This window comes from Malassezia globosa (assembly GCF_000181695.2).
Source record: "Malassezia globosa CBS 7966 chromosome Unknown mgl_sf_4.1, whole genome shotgun sequence".
Lineage (NCBI taxonomy): Eukaryota > Fungi > Basidiomycota > Malasseziomycetes > Malasseziales > Malasseziaceae > Malassezia > Malassezia globosa.
This window is the reverse complement of record NW_001849869.1, coordinates 296,886-313,833: the sequence shown is the minus strand read 5'-3', so window position 1 is coordinate 313,833 and position 16,948 is coordinate 296,886. Positions and strand designations below refer to the sequence as shown.

Sequence of the window (16,948 nt, the reverse complement as noted above, 5' to 3'; positions counted from 1 at the left end):
CAGCCTCCCTGAGTGACGAGGTTCGGTCGCGGATGCAGGTCCAAACTACAACGGAGGGATGGGGACGGAAACGCGAATTGGGACTGGGTGAAATGACGTTCGTCTCGCTCCCACACACAATTAAGACGCAGTGGCTTAAGCTTGCGCTCCGGACCAAGAGAAGAGACATAAGCTCATGATGCAAGGCCCGATACCATGCAAGATTGGTCAAGCATGCCCATGTGGGAGTGTGGAGAAGGACATGTCGAATCACAGAAAGGGCCTTTTCCACACGTACCAACAGAGCCAAGGCACACGGTGGGCGCCCTGATGACAAGGGTCACCCACATCAGCCAGGCGTGCAACGAAAAGAGCGCATGACTACTATTACGACTGCTATGGAAGGTAGGTACCGAAACGGGGAGTGTATAAAATGAGAAGGATTTGTTGGTATGGGAGATTCACAAACGTAGTAACATAAGCTACCTCAGGAGGTTGCTAGCGCTGCTCGAGAAGCGCAAGATAGAAATCGGCTTAGGATTTGTGTGCAAGCTTCTTGAATGGATTTGGGATGCCGCGGCGCCGACGTGGCTGAGGGCCGTTATGGTCTCCCAGCTCGGTATTTGTGGCGAGGGAGGCTGATTCGTTCGCATCCTGGAGCGAGTACTTCGACGAGTTATCGACCTTAAAGTTGCTCGTATCCATGGGGTCCTTGTTGGGCGGATGCGCCGATGACGGAGCATGCTCTCCTTGCACGCCAGACTCGGAGGCATGCGCCTCATCGTGCTGACGATCCTTGGGCGGGCCACTCTGTTCCGCATATTGCTGAGCAGCTTCTTCGGGCGTCGGATGCTCCTTGTCGTGGTGCTTGATGCCCACAGCACTCATGATCTGCTGACCGAAAGACATGCCTCCCGTGGCGACACCCTTACCAAGATTGCCAATGCCACCAATTACGCCAGAGGCCATGTTGCCCATGGCATTGCCGAACTTGCCGACCAAGTTGTTCAGATAGCGTGGGTGGAACGTGAGACGTACCGTGATGGTACTGTCCTCCAGAGCGCCTTCACCGGTAAGGGGCAATGTGCGCTCATACGTTTCGAATGGCTCAAGCTCAGCAAGATTTACGTATGCCGTACCCAGTGGGTCTGATGCACCCACTTGGTCCCAGTCACGCACATTGAAGCGATACTCACGCGTCAACCGCGACTTGATCAGGACTTCAGGCAAGACCTCGTTGAACCGCGGGTTTAGGTTGCGGCGCACGGTCTTTGTGCGAGCGAGTGTCTCGCCATTGTCCTGGAAGAGGACGTATGGATCAGACTTGCCACCACGGTCGGCTGATGCCAGGTTATTACAGTGCAGCACCTCGATCGTAAGTGAGCCTTGGTTCACGACACTCTCGATCGGCTCGAGATGTATGTCCATGGGAATGTATCGGCAGCTGACAAGCACTTTGCCTCCTTGAGCCATGAATGCGTCGCCAGTGCCGATTTGGCCGACTTTGTCAGCACCCTTTGATGCCAGGTCCTGGCCGGAATCGAGCATTTTCCCTGGCATGTTGGCAAGGTTCTGTGGATTGGCATTCTCTTTCATGGCACCTGATGCATTCTTGCCTTTCTCCACAAGCGAACCGGGCGCATCCAGCAGCTTCGATGGATCCATCGCACCATTTGCGCCCGTCGGCTGCAGATACAGCTCAATGGGTCCGTCCAAGGCACGCTCCAAGAGCGACTTCGTCGTGCACGTGTACTCGGCGAACACGTCGCTGTCACGCTTGCCAGTGCGGAGGCGGAACCAGACATTTGAGACATCCAGCTCCCGAATGACGGCCTCACCGACTTCGTCCCAGTCGTACTGCTTACGGCGCTCTGTCGTGTGCGCGGCCCAGTAACTGTCGTCAAAGACCACTTCAAGCTGTGCGCGTGACCGAAGGATCTCGCCCTTGATGAGATTGAATACGATAATGCCTGATTGGCTCGAGAGCAGCTGCTCCTTCGTGAGGTGCAGGCCCTCTTCTTCACCGCCCTCGGTTTCATCATCGTCCTGCAAGTACGCCTGCCCAGCGCGTGTTGCAGCGCCAGCAGCGGCTTTGGCATCTGGCGAGTCGAGCGGCGAGCCCGTGTACGGATCTTCCTCGACACCTTCCTTCTGCCGCTGCTCGGCCTCGAGCCTGCGGTTCTGTTCAATAAAGTTCGCACCTTCCACATGCATCGCGGGGAGAAACTCGACATCAAACTCAACCACACCCTTGGTCGTGCCGTTTGGCTGCTTCAGCTTCTCACGCATGCTCTGGCGACCGTTGCCGCGGTAGGGGCACTTCGAGTCATCGATATAGTCATGCGCGAGCTTGGCAACAGGCACCTCGCAGAAGCCAAGAGAACGGTCGGCCGTCGCATTTTGGTAGTCCATCAACTCGACACGCACGACCTCGGCTGTCGCATGCACCGGCGCATAGAGCACTTGATCCCACTGGGGAGTCAAGGTGTCGTCAATCACGCACGTGCCGTGCACCGGAATGTTGTTGACGCTCAACATCGCATACGGATCAGACTTGCCGCCCGAAAGTGCCTCGACATTCTTGACGTCGTGAGCGCCACGCATCCAGAACTTGAGGATACCGATAGCCGGCCGGTAGCTGTTACTGCCATTGATACTGCCAGACATGAGAATCGGCTTCCACTGCGCCGATAGGCGCATACGAGCATCGTCATTGCCAGGGAAGGGGAACCAGTCCTGCTTGCGTTTCGAGGCTTGTATGATATCATCGATCTTCACCGTCAATGACGCCATGACAGTGTCATCCTTCGCCTGGTGCGGCTCCACAATATCGACCGTCACGGTGCTGCCGAAGCGTTCAATCACCAACAATTCCGACACGTCCTCAAACACAGGATCAACAGGCTCCCGGACCACATTCGTTTCCCTCACGAGCTTCTTGTTCAACTTTAGACATGCCTTGCGTCCCGACTTGGCACGCACCCCGGCCGACTTGGGAAGTGCGCGTGCTTGGTGCAGTGTCAGGCGCAGCACACCAGCGGCTGTCTCAGGCAATGGCATTAGCTGGCCGTCAGGCCCCACCTCTGGCTTCATAATCGGGAAGTAGTCCAGTGAGTACATGATCGAGCCAACAGGCTCGTCGCTGTACATGAGCGCTTTGTTCATACGGCCTGGAGACGGGTTCTCGTGGAGCGACGACAGATCGAAGCGTGTCGTCCCGAGACGCGATGGCGGCAGCGAGCCATTGTCCTCCATAGGCGTAAGTGTCAACAGACCTTCTAGTTCCTTGAGCAGCACATACTTCGTCTCGCGGTAGGTAGGATTTGGATCTGCTTCGCGTGTGCGTGTGCGGTCGATCTCAGGGCCGCCATTCAGGGACACTGATACATACGCATTCGGTGCGCCGCCCTCGATGCCCAGGCGCTCGAGATTACGCGCATTCCAAATCGTCACTTGAAGCACACCGCAAGTCGCATCGAGTGGCGTACCAGAAAGCATATCCTCGAGATTCAGAGTAAACTGGTTCGGGCTGTACATCATGGGACTCAAAGCCGCGTGGATCTGGTTCTGGATAAAACCTGACAAACCGGGCAGCGCTGACACATCCAAGCCAAACGTGCTACCACCGACGGGCTTCAGCTCATAGTCAAATGACGGCGGCTGCATGAAAGAAAGATCCACCATCTGCACGTGAGGAAAGCTAGGAATGAGCTTGAGTCGGATTCGCAGCATTCCAACAAAGCTCATGTTCTCCAGCAGCACAGGCAAACCTGCACCAACCATACCTTTACCCACACGCACAGTCAGCACGATTTTCGGGTTGATCCGCTCCGCCGCCTTCCGCACAGGCATGTCCTGCACGTCGTTGGGCGTGAAGCTGAGTTTCCAGTCCATCACAATGATATCGTCTTCCGTGTCGACCAGCGTGCGAACCGAGTCGATCATCGGCGGCTTGGTGCCGAGTGTGAAGGTCGTCAGGCGGAGCGAGTCCAGAAAAGGCGGGCAGTTGTCACGAAGTACTTGATCCACCTGCTGAATGATCGTGCCAGACAGTACTGGCTCATAAATGAGCCAGAAGCGCGAAAGAAAGTGGTTAATCCAACCTGCAGACTCATTCTCGGTTAGCATACGGTGTCGTGCAAGCTCGCGTGCGACGTCATCGCGCACGCGTTGGCGTGTGCGCCGTGTGCTTGTGGTGTAGTACGTGCATCCAATAGCAGCAATGATCGTCGCAAAGGCTATCCCGCCCCCAAGACGCGTCAATATGTACGTGAGTGCGACAGACGCAATGATCGCAGCACCATCGAACCATAAGTACCCATAGTATGCATCGTCCAGAAACGCATTCACAAGCGATGTGTCACGCAGTCGATCCTGCTGAATATGGAGCTCACTTGGCTGCAGGCCGAGTAGATAGCGTGAATTCGAGATCCAGCCGATCTTGAACCAGTCAGGCACATCCAAGGATGGCGAGCCAGCGGGCAGCGCACCAGGGATAAGTTGGTCACCGCCAAGCTGTCCGCGTGCATGGCTTGCCTGATCGACGTCTTTTAGGTTCACATTCGGTCGCACTCGCTTCCCCAGCATGTCCGAGTGAACAGATCTGTTCAGCTTCTCAGCCTCGGCCTTGGCCTTGGCCTCTTGGTGCTCGGCAAACTGACCGCGCGGCTTTACTTCGTCTCGAGCCTTGAGGGCAGCGCGACCCTTGGCCTCGGGACTCGAATTTTCATCAAATGTCTCTACATTCGCACCAGCCGACTGCATCTGAGCAGCCATCTCTTGCTCTTCCTGCGCCGGATCAGGCGCATCCTTGTCACTCCGCTTGAACGGGTTGCTTACCATGACAACCTCAACGACTACGACAGCAACGTCTGGGTGTCAGTGGAGTAGGTGTGGTCCTGGGTCTGACACGTGTGACTAGACAAAACAGATTGTGTGCTACGTAATACTGTGCAGAAATATCGTAAACTTCAGGCGGTGGAGTGAGCGAGTCAAGCCAAGGCAGAGGGGCAGGCTTTCGTAAGGGCCGCCGCCCCCTGGCAACAGGCGTGCGTGGCCACATGCAGCGTGCAGGGCAACTTGCGCATGCGTTGTGGAAAGGACGGCGGCGGCCGTGTTTCTCCAGACGCCGAGAAAGCGACACAGCCAGCCTTAGAAGCTGGCGCGCGGTACTCTTCAGACTTGATAAGTCGACATTGTAAGGGGATCGAAATATACGGCAAGCAAGCAAGTGAAGTCGGAATAGAAAGGATCTCACAACTTATAGGGAAAGATTGCATGCTCTAGTACATTGAATGACCTTAGTAGACCACCACGCGCGGCTATGATGACTCGTACAAGTACGAATCAAGCTATGAAATAGACTCCTTTTCTTCGCACAATGGCAACCATGCAAGTATCCGTGCATACGCCCAGGGCTCGTACTAAGAGCACACAATGTTGGTCAACACTTTGCATATTCTCCGAACAGCATTCATAACCCACTCACCGCGCTTTCCGCCGCCCTCTTTCCATCACAGAACCCCACTGCAGTCTACATGCGATTTGGACATGGTGCCACGGAATGCTTCGCTCAGATACGTCTATAATCTCTTGACAATTCTCACCTATGAATGGGCCAGTGGCTAGCCACGAACATTCATATCACGACGCGATAATACGATCGAACCTACTTGCGGGGCTTCTTGGATGGCCGCTTCTCCTCTTCTTCCAAGTCAATCTCCTTGTCACCGTCATCTTCATCTTCTTCGTCATCCTCATCCTCCTCGTCTTCGTCCTCGTCTTCATCGTCTTCATCAAAAAGCGCAGGCACCTCATAGTGGTGCACGGCATTGGGGAACAGGTCTTCCACAATAGCACGACCTATGCTGCCGGCAATCTGAGGGTTCTCATTCTCGAAGAAGCTCGAGAAGAACGAGCCAGGCTCAAAGTCGTCGTCTTCTTCTTCCAAGCCTTCAGCATCTTCGCCGTCATTGGCACCATTTTCGCCCTCCTTGCCAGTGCCGATGTTGCCCGTGGTAGGCTTCTTCTTAGCCAAGTTGACGTCATCTGATTTCCATGCAATGCTCGTCTTCACAGGCACAGTGTCAGTGGCAAAGTCGAACTGTGCTGACTGCTCGCCTGCTTCAGGCGACAGCTTGAACTCCTTCACGAGAACTTGGTCATTAATATACTCGTTTGGTGAGAAGTGGAACTCAATCTTCGCAGCGCGTGGGTCGTTCACGTCGCGTTGCACATCGATCTTCGTCAGGTGGTCCAGCAGTGGGTGGTCTTCGTCGTCAATGTACACGTTCGTCGACACGCAGTTCGTTAGCGCCTGCGGCCAGAACCCTTCGATTTTCGCGAGAATGTCTTCCCGCTTCTTCAAAATTGGCGCGTGCAATTTCGCCATGTACCTGGCCACCTCGACTTCAGCGGCATCCAGCTCCTTTTCCAGTGCTTTGATATCATCCTTGACGGCGTTAGGGATTTCTCCAATCTCAGGTTGGCGTGTCATAATGTCGTTCGTTCCAACAACGAGCGTGCTTGCAAACAGCGTGTGGACGATGAGAAATGCACGCGCCGCCGCCAGTCCCACCCAAAATAAAAAAAAAAATTTGCACATTCAGCCACCGTAGACTTTGCCGCTCGCTTCTCCACATAGACACGGCTCATCTTGCGCAGAGGCACAGAACAGCTTAGTCAGTCATGCCAGTCTTGGCGCACAAACGCATGGCCCTCGCATACGTGCCCCAGTCTTCAGATTCCGACGCGCCCAAAGTGCACGCCAGCCGGCTGAGACTTTGACACACGCCCACACGACGAAGACGCACGTTGTTCCCTTCGCCCCGACATGGGTACGCATATGTCACCCGTGGTTCGTTCGCGAAGATATGGAGTGGCACGGAACGATGGAGTAGAGTCAAGAGGGTTGTATCGGAATCCTGTCGACAATTTAAGCAGCTCTGTTGCGGAGCCGCCACCGGACGTGTTTGCGCCAGGCTCCAAAGACCAAGTCACGCACACTCCTGACCGCGCTGCAGAAAATGACGCCACATGACATGTTCTCATCGGCAGACGACCCAGATGATGACTGGACTGACTCGGAGCCGGACACGGGTGTGCCTCATGTCGCTGCGATGTCCACGCATTTTCCCGACGCTCGCGCCCACTCGCGCGACACGCGGGATACTCATGGTCCATCGGAGCGCTCGTTCTTGTCGGAGTACGAGCGGCGCAATTACGACAGCCAAACGTTGGTCGATGACGTGCAGGATGCATACCCTACACCGATACGACGGGTTCCCCTTCCGACGGTCTCGGACGAGCAGGATGTCGACGCACCCAAGACAGTGCCATCGGCGCCTCGTGTGAGGACAGCAATGCAGGAGGCCATGAGCGGCGAGACAAAGCATGTGCCTGTTGAAGAAGAAGAAGAAGTGCCCGTGGTCCATGCGACAGCTTCGGCGATGGAGCGACTAGTTGACTCATCGCCTGAGGAGCCCATACCCCCAGTCCACGACCGCGTGACGCAAGAGCCACCCGAGCGCGAGCACCGCCATCAGCATCCGATGCATCGGAAAAAAGGCAAGAGCACCGACGCGGCTCATGGTCTCGGTTCCGATGGCGAAGCAATGAAGAAAAAGAAAAAGAAGAAGAAAGACCAAGATGGCGACAAGCGCGAGCCCAGCCGCAGACGGAAGAAGCGCTTCGATGATACAGTAGCGCATGATCTTGAGCCTGAATCCGCTGTACAGGACGACCCATTGTATGATCCGCTGATCGATCCTATGCCGCCGGCGACCATGCTCATTAATGCTGAGCGGTTTGATCTTGACGCCGATCAGAACAATACATCAGCTGCCCATCGTGTGCGTGAGGACCTTGAAGTTGCCGCACGAACGAAACATGAGGAGGTGGCGGCACCAGCGCCGCTATTTACCATTACGTCGCCCAAGCCGACAGTGGCGAGGGCCGGGACCGCCGATGCTCCCGGACAAAACATGGCCATGGAAAATGGCGCCGACCATCCTGCGCCCAGCTCACCCACACACTCGTTGGCGCTCACAGAACGGACGCGCCATGTCTCGCCGGCGAAGGGCATGGCCGCCACGAATCCGGCGTTGAAACAAGAGCGTGCTAGAATGCATGTGTTCAACTATAACGCAACGCGTTTAGCTGTTAACGTGTATATCCTCTACTGGGGCATGTTTGCCACATTGCGGAGACTGTGGCGCTGGGAGAATCCTTGGGTCACCGCTGGCATTGCGGCACTGTACCTGGTGATCTGGTGGCGTGGTGATCTGCTAGCCGTGTTTTTCCTTGCTGCCTTCCTGTATGTTGCCACGTTCCGTATCTGGCAAATGCCAGCCATGGGCGGCGAACAGGAGCGTAGCGCGGCCAGCATGCCAGCCTCAGCCAACACAAGCACACATGCTGGAGCGTCCTTCAGTCATCCCAGTGAGTCATCTGCGCAAGCGATCACACGTCGCGGTACAGAGGCACTAGGCCTCGTGACGTTGGCCCCGTCGCGCGAAACGCTCCAGCAGGTTGGTGACCAAGTACTAGTTGTTGCACATGGCCTCGCCGACATGCATGAGCGCCTCAAGAACCTGATGCTTTGGCGCAGTCCTCTCATTACGCTCCGTTATTTGGGCTGGCTCCTTCTCTTTGCACTCCTGAGCATGCAGGCAACGACATGGATGCTGATGCGCCTCCCAGGAGCGTTAGTGTTTGTACTCCTGTTTATTCTGGCGCCAATTGTCGAGTATGGTCACTTGCACCGACTGTTGCATGTACTCAGTGAATTAAGCGGAGCGCCTCCGCCCGATCCGAAAATGCCACATGCTGCTACCCGTACCGTGCTGGATAGTGTTTTGGCCGGTGTGCCTACGGACGAAGAGTACTTGCATGAAAAGCTCGCACGCACTCACTGGGAGGCCGAGCGTGAGCTTCGGAGGCTTGGCGAATGGGTCGACTCGAACAGGATTGTGGAGGAACAAGACGATGACGTCAGTTTGTCGCGCCGCAAGACCAAGGGCAAAAGCCACCACCATGTGCCCCGCGTCTCGAAGCAAATGTGGTCAAATGTGAATGCGGACGACCTTCCAACACAATCAAAGGAGTTCGGTGCACATACGCGTGGACATGCGCACGGACCTTCGTCGGAGTATGACCTGCCGATCTCGAGCACTAGCCCTGTCGCGCCCTCGACGATGCGCCGTCACTTGCGAGATTCGTCCAGGTCCGATGGTCTTCTGAGTGACGAGCGGAATCGATTGCTCGAAGTCGAAAGCATGTCGGACTATGGATCGCAGGCTGGCATGATGACGACGATGGAGGCCGACACTGAGCCTGCGACGACGTGGAAAGAAGGCACCCAATTTCGCCACCGAGCGACCAAGCCGACCATCGACGCAGCTGCGGACACGCCGTTCCCTCCTAATTTGCCACGCAACACACCTCGTGCAAACGGCATGAATGGCAACCAGTCATTGTTGTTTGCGACTCCTGTGACAGACTCGGATCTGCCCACGCCGCAGGCGCGTAGCATCAATGTTGAAAACAGTGCGCTTCGAAACGGCACTAACAGCATCGATGCAGACGGCGGGCTTGATGCTGGCCCAAGTTCGGCGAATGGGCCTGCTGCAGAGCCCCAGGACCTTGAGCGAGCATCCCACGCACCAGCGGCAGCTCCGCTACCTACACCGACAAGTACAAAAGCCGCAGTGCCCCCCACTCAAGCAGCCCCCGTTGCGCCCGTCCTGCCGGCGACTGACACCATACCCACCGGCGATATCGCGTCGTTCTCTCATGCATCGTCCGCAGGCGTTGGCAGTGTGCCTACTTCGAATCATCCCGGCAACACGAGTGGGCCTACACTGCTGCCATCGCAGATGAGCAAGACGCACTCCGACTCATCCCAGAACTCATCGTTCCCAGTTCTGAATCGACCCAACACCCCGTTCATACCGGCTCGATCAGAGTCGCTGCAGACATATGAGAATGAGCGGCAGCAGCGCCTGAAAAACTGGGCCATGTCGCCGCCTGTGCCAACTGAGATAATGAACTTAGTCAGCTCGCCGACTGTGGCATCGCGACCAATATCGTCGCTCACTCGCGACCTTGACATGGGTCATGGCCTGCACTTGGCCGTCTTTCGTAAGCGACTCGGCCACCTGATCGTGCTGCCGACGCGCGTCGTGTTCCTGCTCTCTTATACGCCGCACCGACTCCCAGAAACAGCTCAGGGTCTCACGTCAGATGAAGAAGATGAGCTGACACACGCAGTCGACGGCCGCCTCTTCTATCCCATGATGTCCCCGACGCTCATCAAAGACATGGTTGAGCTAGAAATGGATGGCCAAGGCCTGACAGACTTTCAGATCGCCAGTGTGCCATTGGCACGTGTCCCGAAACAAAATGATATCTTATTCGAAGTGCCTGTTTCTCAGATCACCGGCCTCAAGAAACTGCGCAAGTCCACACCTATTTTGGAAAACTGCACAGAGGGCTTGGAAATCGTCTTGAGCGAGAGCGAAAAAGGATTAAGCCTGCCGGCCGTAATCGACCGAGATCTGGCATTCCAACGCATCCTTACGCTTGATCCACAGCGCTGGGCTGCTTAACCACATGCAGGTCATGCAGGGCTGTAATTTGAAACACGCGCTCATTCTTTCATATGGGGATTTGTGTTGTATCTATGGGATAGGGATAGCAGCAATTGTGACGACAGATTCATATGGTGAATGTGAAAATTCATAGGGAGTGTGAAAGATACAAATGGTAGCATGAAAAAGGCTTTGGACGTAGCGACGAGCACGTTCGGCGTGTGTGTTTTTTCTTTAAAAAAATCCTTAAAGGCCTCAGGTCAGGCTTATGATTGCAGAGGAAGAGACTCGAGAACGACCGCTGCCGTGAAGACAAAGTAAACAAATAGAACACCTTGTAGAGACTTGACAAACGATGCCATGCTACGCAAGTCCAAAGCCTGTCGAATGCCGAATGGCAATGCGGAGCTTGACCTCGAGGTCCGATACTGTGTCGTATACAGGCAAGAAGAGCGTCGATGTACAAGTACTGCTCCACGGTACGCGTGACGCATGCATTGGGTCCAAGTCAACATGTTGGATCCGCAAGCCCAAGCATCTTGCACCCAGTGCAGGCACTCGATTGCAGCCTGTGATGAAGCCTAAGAGCGCGTGCTGCTCTTCGGGCACAAGACGCGCCCATAGATCCCAGAAAGCTTCTAGATTCGCATACACACGCTCAGCATGAGGCGCGTTGCGTTCAGGAAAGCCGACATGCTCTGTATAGGTGCGCAGCGAGTACGTATCAAGGGTCCGTTCATTTCGCCCGCACAAAAGAGTTCTCGAGCTCGTGCGGGGCAAGGAGCGACAGCGGAGAGCGCCCAGTCGCCGGGGACACCAATCCTGGCGAACCCATGCACCAAGGCCTCCAACGGACCTTTGCACCGCCTCGAGCAGCGTGTAAAGAGCACAAACGTGCGGACGTACGCTTCACGATCCGCCGCCGTGACTAGCCGCGCGCTGCCACCAACACACAGATCACTTGTGCGTTCCCGGCCCTCGTCCACGTGGCCGACTGCGGCGTCATCGACTTGCCACGTCAAGTGCATTTGCTCGACATTCGCTGGATCTTCCTGCAATAGACGCTCCAGACCGACGGCAAGATCCGGCTTCACCTGTGCAAGGGTCGCGAGATCACATGGTGCAGTCTCACCACGTGATAGTGCTAGTAGAATCGTGTACACGGCAGGTGCGAGACGCAATGGCACTGTGACCTGATGGTAGAGGGCAAGACCCATAGCCATGCCAAGGAGATGGGCTCTCTGCAGCTCTTCTTCATTGCAAGAGGCAGAAAAGAATACTAGGCCACGCATGCTTGGCTCGCTTGAGCCCAGATCCATCCATGGGAGATGCTGCTGCAATTGATCACATAGGATCTGAAGCCATTCTTTCTTGAGGCCACCCGCATCCTGCGCAAGTTCGTCGCGGAACAGGACATGCAACGGTTGATGCAGCTGTGCGAATGAAGCTGACTCGAATGCGTCGAGCGAATCGTTCACAATTGATGCTCTTGAGACTGACACCCTCCATAGACCCGACGTGGGTGACGACATGATTGATGTGGAAGATGTTGGGCTAATCCATGCCTCATTGGAGGCCTGTCGCATAGCACACTGCGCCTCCCACGCCAGGATCTGTGCCTTGGCGCCCAGAGTTAGCAACCATGGCTTGTCACAAAGATTTCGATCACTGCCACCCTTGAGCCATACCGCATACGAATGGACAATAGACGGCAGCTCCGTCGCTGCGACGTGGAAACGGGTAGCAGAGAGCTTAGTTGACCGATGCAAAGCGGCGTCCCGTACACAAGTAAGTGCATGCACAAGCGAGATTGGAACCTCGGTGCCTCGTGCACCGTGTGCACTGACGTGCCAGCTCAGGGCACCTGTCAGTGAATCGACAATGCACGCAAGCCGATCCAAGTCATAAGCTTGGACATAGGGAGCAACGGAGCAGTCCACATGGGTTGCCAGTGCCTCGGTACATGCGCGCGACACATGCGAGCTAACTTCGAGTGCTGCAAGCACATCAGCAATGGATGCATCTCTCGACGTGCCGAGCTCCATCAAATGAGTGCTCAGCGACGATGACACTTGTGCACGTTCCTCGGGGGTAAGGCTACTGTCAAATAGTTGAAGATACAATGGCGGCAAGGTACGAATGCACGGCATCTTTGCTTTATTTGCCCCATCAATCACATCTGACGAAGGCGGACCATCGAGCGAGTCACACTTCTTGTATGCGACTTGCTTGTCGTGACCGTCAGCACTCGTTGATGCGTCTGAAGCAAATGTCTGTGGTCGTTGCTTTGACAATGACGAGCTTGTACCATGTACAGATAGTAACGCTGTTGTCGATGATGCAGCAGCTCCGTTTATGCCATGCGAGATCGCACGAGAAGCTATTGAGCCAGTCTGTGCCGCATGAAACATACACGCCCATGCGCCACCATTGGCCATGGGCCCTGAACCCATAGACTTGTCTCGGAAAATCACTTGAGCGTAGCCCTGATCGTTCGCTCCTTCTTCGCACTGTTCCCGACCATCAAGAACCAGGCGTGAGTCGCCATCGAAACGTGGCACACGTCCTGTGCGACGCCACTGACTTGCGCGTGCATTCATTTCTTCGACTCGAGATGGATAAGGATTGAATTGAGCAGAAGCAGCGGCTGAATCGTCCCATATGCTGCGGTTCGCACGCGCTCGGCGAGTGTGTGGCGCGCGCAGAGATGTCGCCAAATCTGGAAACGATGCGTGCGACATGCTCGCGCCAGTTGTCGCCGATGCGTTGCTCGGACATGGAGTCGCCCATGCCGAAGGGCGACGTTTCTCTGCGTTCATGTGCGAACGTTGGTCGCCACTCGCCTACGCTGTGCAAGATGCAATGAGTACGACCTTGAACGACTGCTTAGTAGGAGTCAAGAGGAGACGAGTGTCGAAGAGATACATCAGTGGAGAAGCCAAGCATGATGAATTTGGACGCATTTCCACACGACCGCCAACGCCGCCTCTGCTTGTTCGACAACATAACGCAACGGATAGCATGAGCAGCAGCAGTGCCGACAATGTCGATGGCCGTACCAAATCGAAGGAGCTAGAGCATACAGACCTTGTGCAGCCTGCCTCACATATTCTCGCACTCCCCGTCGATTACGTGCCGAGCCATGCGACAACGTCGCTCTTCTCCAGTCTCCGGCAGCGCAGACCACCGAGTGATGACGACTGGCCACACAATGAGTTTGAGTTTGAGCCATTCGTAAAGCGCGACTTGCAAATTAAGCTCGAAACGAATGATCAACTATGTCCGCGCTTCAAGCGCGGACGCTGTGAACTTGGGAGCCAGTGCACATTACGCCATTGCATTACGCCATCGCCCGCTATACCCACAAGTCAGAGTCGTGACGTGTCTCGGCGTACGGTTTGCAAGCACTGGCTTCGTGGTCTGTGCAAGAAAGGCGATTTGTGTGACTATTTACACGAGTATGATTTACGCCGCATGCCCGAATGCCGTTTTTATGCGACGTTTGGTTTCTGCAATTCTTCTGATGAATGCTTGTATATCCACATTGATCCCAGTGTAAAGCGCCGTCGTTGTGAGCGATACGAGCGCGGTTTCTGCGAGCTGGGTATGTTATAAGATAGAAAATTCGATGCATTTGACTGACACCTACCGTCTTGCTCGCTGCCCCACGTCCAGGTCCCACATGCCCAAAAAAACATATCCGCCGACTTGCTTGTCCTTATTACCTTGCGGGATTCTGTCCTTTGGGTCCAGAATGCAACTTAGGGCAGTACGTAATAAAGCATGGGAAACAGTCCTCCAGCATGTTGCGCGCATTTTGTGTGAATATGCAGACTGCCCCATGTCTGTCCATGTTCGGGTACTAACACCACTCAATTCTTTTTCGTCCTCGTCCTCATCCTCATCCTCATCCTCATATCTACTTTTTTTTGGAAATAATCTAGCATCAAGCCATTGGTTCCAACACCAGAATCTCGAGCATCCACACCCCTGCTAACGCACCGGCCATTGACCATGACGGAGGCATTTGGAGCTGCACCTGGTATCCATGAACTTCCTACTGACCCTCATACTGGTCGGGCCATTGTTCCTGAAAAGGACAGGATAGCTGCTGCAGATATGCGCAAAGCCATGGCAGCAGCTGCTCGTGATGCATCCGCGTACAAACGAGACATGAACGATGTGCTGTGTTACAAGTGTGGCGAATATAACCATTTTGCTAATGCTTGCCCGAACTCCGCTCGGCTCGGCGGCTACAGAGACCGTCGAGCCGATCGATGAAATCTAGCGTAGCTTGTCGAACAGATGTGAAACTTGGTTACAATGGGTAGTACAAGGCCGTTGTACGTAACATAGCTGTTCCGAAATGCGAGATGACCAGTCTGTCAGAATGACCACCTATGTCTTACAGTTTTGCACGAGATGGGCGAACATCTACTTTGGTGTGCGTGGCAGTAATCGTGTGTGTAGTCCGCTTCCCATCAGGGCTCTCCAGCTCATATATGTCCACGCTCATGAGACATGATGTTTTGCCCAAGGAAACCATAGTCGTCTCGACCTCGATCCAGTGGCCTACGTGAGTGGGTTTAAGATAGTGAATGGTGAGCATTTGCGATACGCCCATCATTGCCCATGGATCTCCTAACTCTCCGCTAGTGTGCAATTGAAGCTGTTATACCATGTATTAGTGGCGACTACGCATGTGCGTGTCTACATGTACATTCATGCGGAAAGACCACGTACCAAGCATGACGAGAACGAGTCAACGATCGTCGCTATACAGCCTCCATGCATTACGCCAAATGGGTTTCCCATGTACTGCGCAACTTGCATGCGGATGCACATCTTGGATGACGTTGCGCGCTGTGGCATATCTGTTTGAGATAGCTTGTCTTGTTTGTATATTACGCCATCTCGCTCCGCATGTGCAAGAAAGCACCCGGTATCACGGAATGTTCTCGCATTCCAATCCAAGCTCTGCTTTTGCATTGAATCAAGCAGGCTATGCACCTTTTCACACGCAGTGTCTAGCGTTTGCAGTTTCCTTTTCCCCTTGCTCATGATGCTGCACTATTGCGATGTGGGGAAGTTGGATATGTGTCCCTCTGCTGACCAAGCCATCTAAGTGCTGACTAAACTGCACTGACACCGTTCGCTCATCCGGCACACTAAACGCTCGAGTGCATCGACGGGGGGCATTGGGCAAGAGGCTGTGTGAGCCTCATCTGCGCGAGACTGGACCTCTCCATGGCGCTGAACTGCATTAACATGTGCTTCTGTATCTTGGAGTAAGTGTGATACGCTGGCCTCGAGATATAGACACATCGCCTGGTCTTTCCAAGCCTCCAGACACTCGTAGTTCTGCGCTGCGACACGCAACGAATCACGCGCTGCCACAAGCTCCTTTGTTGCAAGAAAATATTTGCCCAACACCATGTGCACATAGGCGCGTCGCTCCGCATTTTCATCGGCCAGGACTTGAGGGAAAATTTCATCGAGCAACGCACGCGCCTCCGTGTGCATGCCGAGCGACATAATCATGGTATCTGCAAGAACGGCCAAACACGTGCGTCGCATAGGGAAGAGCTGCTGAGCCTCACTAGCCGCTAATGCCTTCATAAGCACTTCAAGACTCTGGTGCGGCTGGCGAGCGTGGATCATATTCTGCGCTTCACGAAGCCATGCACTCGCCGTCGGCTCCGTGGATCGTATAGGTTCATACCACTCATGCACACCAGGGCACAATTGCTCAAGTCTCCGGAGAGTCGCTGTGTGATTTTGTCGGCGCGCGCGTACATACATGACATACCAGATCGCGTCTTGCCATTGTTGATGAAGAGACAAGGATGTGATTTGGTACAGCGTGTTCTTGCTCACAAGCGACGAAATAGCATGTTCATATTTTCCCTGCTCGACATGCCGAAATGCACATGTGATAGTGGCATCCAACAGCAATTCGTCCCAGTTCTTGGGTGGACTAGGACTAAGTCTTCGAATGTGTGCCATATATACTTCAGCCAAGGAAGGCATGCCGAGCTGCAGCCACGTTCGAGCGAGGATCGCTGAAGGACACACCGCACTTTGTCCAATGCTGAGTCGCGGCTCCCATAGAGGTTCCGTTTGAGGAATAGGTGCTCTTGGTCTCCACATTGTATCGTATATTCGCTGCACAATCTCGAGTAAGGCACGACCTTGTCGCCGATCCATATCAGCCTTCCAAAGTTCTAATGGCGCATATGCGCCGCTCTTGATGGTATCCTTAGTCTCCTGCTGCGTCAATACACCTGCCAAACTTGGCTGAGGATCCAGGTATGACAGCTGATCCAGCAGGCTATGGTGCTGTTAGACCCTTTCGAACAGTGTGTGGGTGGCAAAAAATG

General features: G+C 54.7%; 6 protein-coding genes across 6 annotated transcripts; 2 read left to right on the top strand and 4 right to left on the bottom strand.

The window, feature by feature from the left end:
* Window positions 1-513: 513 nt before the first annotated feature.
* Window positions 514-4,821, bottom strand: MGL_1899 (uncharacterized protein; the record flags this gene model as incomplete). The annotated part of the gene is made up of 1 exon (XM_001730848.1): window positions 514-4,821. The coding sequence occupies one exon, from the start codon at window positions 4,819-4,821 to the stop codon at window positions 514-516; it is 4,308 nt and encodes a 1,435-aa protein (XP_001730900.1).
* Window positions 4,822-5,647: 826 nt separating this feature from the next.
* On the bottom strand, window positions 5,648-6,475 carry MGL_1898 (uncharacterized protein; the record flags this gene model as incomplete). The annotated part of the gene is made up of 1 exon (XM_001730847.1): window positions 5,648-6,475. One exon carries the CDS (start codon window positions 6,473-6,475, stop codon window positions 5,648-5,650), a length of 828 nt encoding a protein of 275 aa, XP_001730899.1.
* Window positions 6,476-7,004: 529 nt separating this feature from the next.
* MGL_1897 (uncharacterized protein) lies at window positions 7,005-10,586 on the top strand (the record flags this gene model as incomplete). Its single annotated transcript, XM_001730846.1, has 1 exon — window positions 7,005-10,586. The coding sequence occupies one exon, from the start codon at window positions 7,005-7,007 to the stop codon at window positions 10,584-10,586; it is 3,582 nt and encodes a 1,193-aa protein (XP_001730898.1).
* Window positions 10,587-11,206: 620 nt separating this feature from the next.
* MGL_1896 (uncharacterized protein) lies at window positions 11,207-13,168 on the bottom strand (the record flags this gene model as incomplete). Its single annotated transcript, XM_001730845.1, has 1 exon — window positions 11,207-13,168. One exon carries the CDS (start codon window positions 13,166-13,168, stop codon window positions 11,207-11,209), a length of 1,962 nt encoding a protein of 653 aa, XP_001730897.1.
* A 421-nt stretch (window positions 13,169-13,589) lies between these two features.
* MGL_1895 (uncharacterized protein) lies at window positions 13,590-14,183 on the top strand (the record flags this gene model as incomplete). Its single annotated transcript, XM_001730844.1, has 1 exon — window positions 13,590-14,183. The coding sequence occupies one exon, from the start codon at window positions 13,590-13,592 to the stop codon at window positions 14,181-14,183; it is 594 nt and encodes a 197-aa protein (XP_001730896.1).
* A 1,506-nt stretch (window positions 14,184-15,689) lies between these two features.
* Window positions 15,690-16,775, bottom strand: MGL_1894 (uncharacterized protein; the record flags this gene model as incomplete). The annotated part of the gene is made up of 1 exon (XM_001730843.1): window positions 15,690-16,775. The coding sequence occupies one exon, from the start codon at window positions 16,773-16,775 to the stop codon at window positions 15,690-15,692; it is 1,086 nt and encodes a 361-aa protein (XP_001730895.1).
* Between the last annotated feature and the right edge of the window lie 173 nt (window positions 16,776-16,948).